This window comes from Montipora foliosa, unplaced genomic scaffold, assembly GCF_036669935.1.
Source record: "Montipora foliosa isolate CH-2021 unplaced genomic scaffold, ASM3666993v2 scaffold_335, whole genome shotgun sequence".
Classification (NCBI taxonomy): Eukaryota; Metazoa; Cnidaria; class Anthozoa; order Scleractinia; family Acroporidae; genus Montipora; species Montipora foliosa.
Window position 1 is genome coordinate 29,534 of NW_027179636.1, and position 2,967 is coordinate 32,500.

The 2,967-nt window shown below is 40.6% G+C and overlaps 1 protein-coding gene across 1 annotated transcript; it reads left to right on the forward strand.

The window, feature by feature from the left end:
• The first annotated feature begins 596 nt into the window (after positions 1-596).
• LOC137987300 (uncharacterized) lies at positions 597-2,498 on the forward strand. The gene is made up of 4 exons (XM_068833701.1): positions 597-696; positions 929-1,180; positions 1,975-2,302; positions 2,452-2,498. Exons 2-4 carry the CDS (start codon positions 1,049-1,051, stop codon positions 2,454-2,456), a joined length of 465 nt encoding a protein of 154 aa, XP_068689802.1. The 5' UTR covers positions 597-696; positions 929-1,048; the 3' UTR covers positions 2,457-2,498.
• Positions 2,499-2,967: the final 469 nt, after the last annotated feature.

Below are 2,967 nucleotides of genomic sequence, written 5' to 3' on the forward strand. Positions count from 1 at the left end.
AAAAGATGAATGCTCAAGACAGAAATGGTTATCTCGTTTTTTGAACCGGTTGAAAATGCAAAAGTAATTAAAGTGGAAGATTTTGTCTGAAGTAAACTTTGAATAAGTGAATGATCATTGCAGTTTTATATGCAACTTTGCAGTTGCAAAAAGAAACTTTGAAACACCTCAAACAATAAAAGCTGTAAGAGCCAATCACGATAAAGGATTTTCGATCCGAACGAGCTTCCTACCAACTATAAAAAGGCGAAGTACAGTTGTGAGGTATCTGTCGACGTTTAGTGTGCCATCAAACCATACCTAGGAAGAATGAATAAGCAAATTGCGCGAGTGAATTGGAGCCGTGGGAAGTATTCGGATGTTGTACGCTCAACCATTGTAGATCCGTCACCTCTTAAGCAAGGGCAGAGAGTTAGTCTGGTAAGTACTTTCAGTCATTTCATTATTTCCTCTTGTCTGTTTTATCATCGAACAGTGAATAGCCTCCGTTTCATCCTTGACCGTCGATATCGACGGACTGCTAATGATGATGATGATGATTATGAGTGAATAGTGTTATCGTTTTAATTCAATTGTATCTCCTACTAACAAGTTCATGATTTTCATGTTTAGATACCAGAAGCCACGTCTTCCGCTGAATGCCGCAAGAAAACAAAAACAGACAAGCCCAAGCCAAAGGAAAAACCAAAAGGAAAGGTATGTAAAAGAAAATTACTTGATGTTACATCAAACTATCAATAGAAATTATCTCGTGGTTTAAAATAAGCGGCTAGCAGGATAATTGTCCGAGTTGTGTCATGTTATGTAAAGCCAACTAAATCTACGTTTGAATGCATGTAAAAGTTACGTGGATTGCCACTGTTGCGTAAATTTTACGCTGTGACTATATGTCAGAATAGATTCGACTTTGTTTGTGTCTTGAACACAGGTTCTGGACGCCGCGTCCCCCAGCAAGATTAATGAAAGTATCGAAGACACATCCGATGACAGCTCGGACGGCGAAGATTTCCCGCTGGTGGCCTATAAACCGCAACGAAAAGTGAGAGACATGGAGAAGCCTGTGCAGGAGACACCTGAGGAAATGCCACACTTCCTAGAGTCAGAGGAGGAGTCAGACAACATAAATTTTGGAAGCCTGCTATCCAAAGCAATCAGAACTGTGGACCATTCGACGGCCATTGTAAGTTGTTGACTTTGTTCACTTTTATAGGGTGGTTCATATAGGACATCATTACAAGTAGTTTAATAGCAGAACGAACAACTCTAATTTCTGTGTCAAAATCCGAGATGTGTTTACCGTGAAATTTGCAACTCGGATTTCTATTGTTGTGTTTACCGCCAAATTCACCACTCGGATACTGCGTACACTACACAAAATAAGCGACGTATGAACAGCGTGCGGAAACATGAAAAGCTGTTTTAAAACTTTTTACGTTTATGCACGCAGCTCATATATTGCTTCTTATTTCATTTACGTACGTGTATGTAAAGCCAGCTAAATTTACGTCTGAACGCATGGAAAAGTTGGATTTCCACTGTTGCCTAAATTTTACGATGTGACTATGCCAGGCAGTGCAGCCGTGTTTGATTGCCGAACACAATCGAATTTTGTTCAATTTTCCCGGGTCTATTTGAGACCGTGCCCAGCCTAAAAGAACGTGAATTTAACTGGCTTTGTGCGTAAACATGTAAATTTTTGAAAAAGACTTTAGTGTTAAAATAGTCAGAATAAGAGACGTGAATTCTGAATAACTGAATGTAGAGGTAAAATGTTAACTGAAATTAAATGGCTTGACGATTTCAATCATAAAATCACGATCAACAATCTCGTTCTTTCGTGAATCTGTGCTTAGGCTTTTTGAAACTCTCTTGGCTGTTCTGGCTTGATTCTGGTTGGAGATTTATTGAGTAGAGTCAGCCTTTGTCATATTGGTAAAGGATAACATAATTGATACGCAGTTATTTTTTGTTTAGGTTAGCACTGACAAGAACAGCGGCTCAAACAAGCACGACCAGACAGTGAACGAGCTTCGATTAGTAAGGATGATTCTAGAGTGGCTCGAGTGTTTGTATGCCAAACAGGAGGCCAAGCTGGACAGACTGCTGAGTCTAGTGACAACACAGCCCTTTCGAGCATCGCATTGTAGCACTACGGGAACACCAGAGCTGCCGTATACGCCAACTGTGCTCTTCAGACAGGAACCCGCTGCAGACAAGAGTGACCTACATCGCACGCCTTGCATGACAGAACCTGACCGGGTGCTGGACGAGCTAATTCAACAAACGGACTTTGATTCCGCAGGTATGAAAGTTTTTATGGCTTACGTTCACTGAAATTTTCTTGACATCTGAAGCCCGATTAAGCTAATCGTGGATTAACGTGAATCAACAAAGATTCTTCCAAAAGAGTTTTGGCCCTCAGTTTTGACTTAGACTTTTCTTTACCTTTAGCTTGAAATTAGGCTTTGAAATCACTTAAAGAGCGAGATGAAAACCTGGGCCCAGTCCGTGTAACCTCAGGAATTCGATATCCTCACAAATACTAATTGATGAGACGCATTGTTCACCGGTGTTTTGTTTATAATTCTTGTTATCAGAGAGAATCAAAGTCGGAGGAGTTGAAGAGGTCCAGTTAGCGAAAGTGGACTTTGATTTCGCAAAGGCAGCTACGAAGCCAACCGTTATGGCCCTGCGGCTCGTCGACAAGCTGTTTTCAAAGGAGGTCCTTATGAATTCCACTGTTCATGGCACCAAGGACTTTGCTCCACTAGATCATAGGATCATTACTGCAATCAAAGGTACTGCTAACAACATTAAATCTGTTTTCATCCTTGAATATTCAATTGAAACATTTTCGGATGTGTAAGGAAGAGGGCTTACTATATTGTGCGAAACGAAATGAAAAGAAATGCAGGGTAAAATGATGATATCAAACGAGATCATGGTTCGGCGCGCGTTGTGATGTAA

Bases quoted from the DNA above. Each gene is read 5' to 3' on its own strand.
- LOC137987300 (XM_068833701.1), top strand. From the start codon at position 1,049: ATGGAGAAGCCTGTGCAGGAGACACCTGAGGAAATGCCACACTTCCTA. The intron at 1,181-1,974 runs GTAAGTTGTTGA...TTTTTTGTTTAG, and splicing joins TGGACCATTCGACGGCCATT to GTTAGCACTGACAAGAACAG.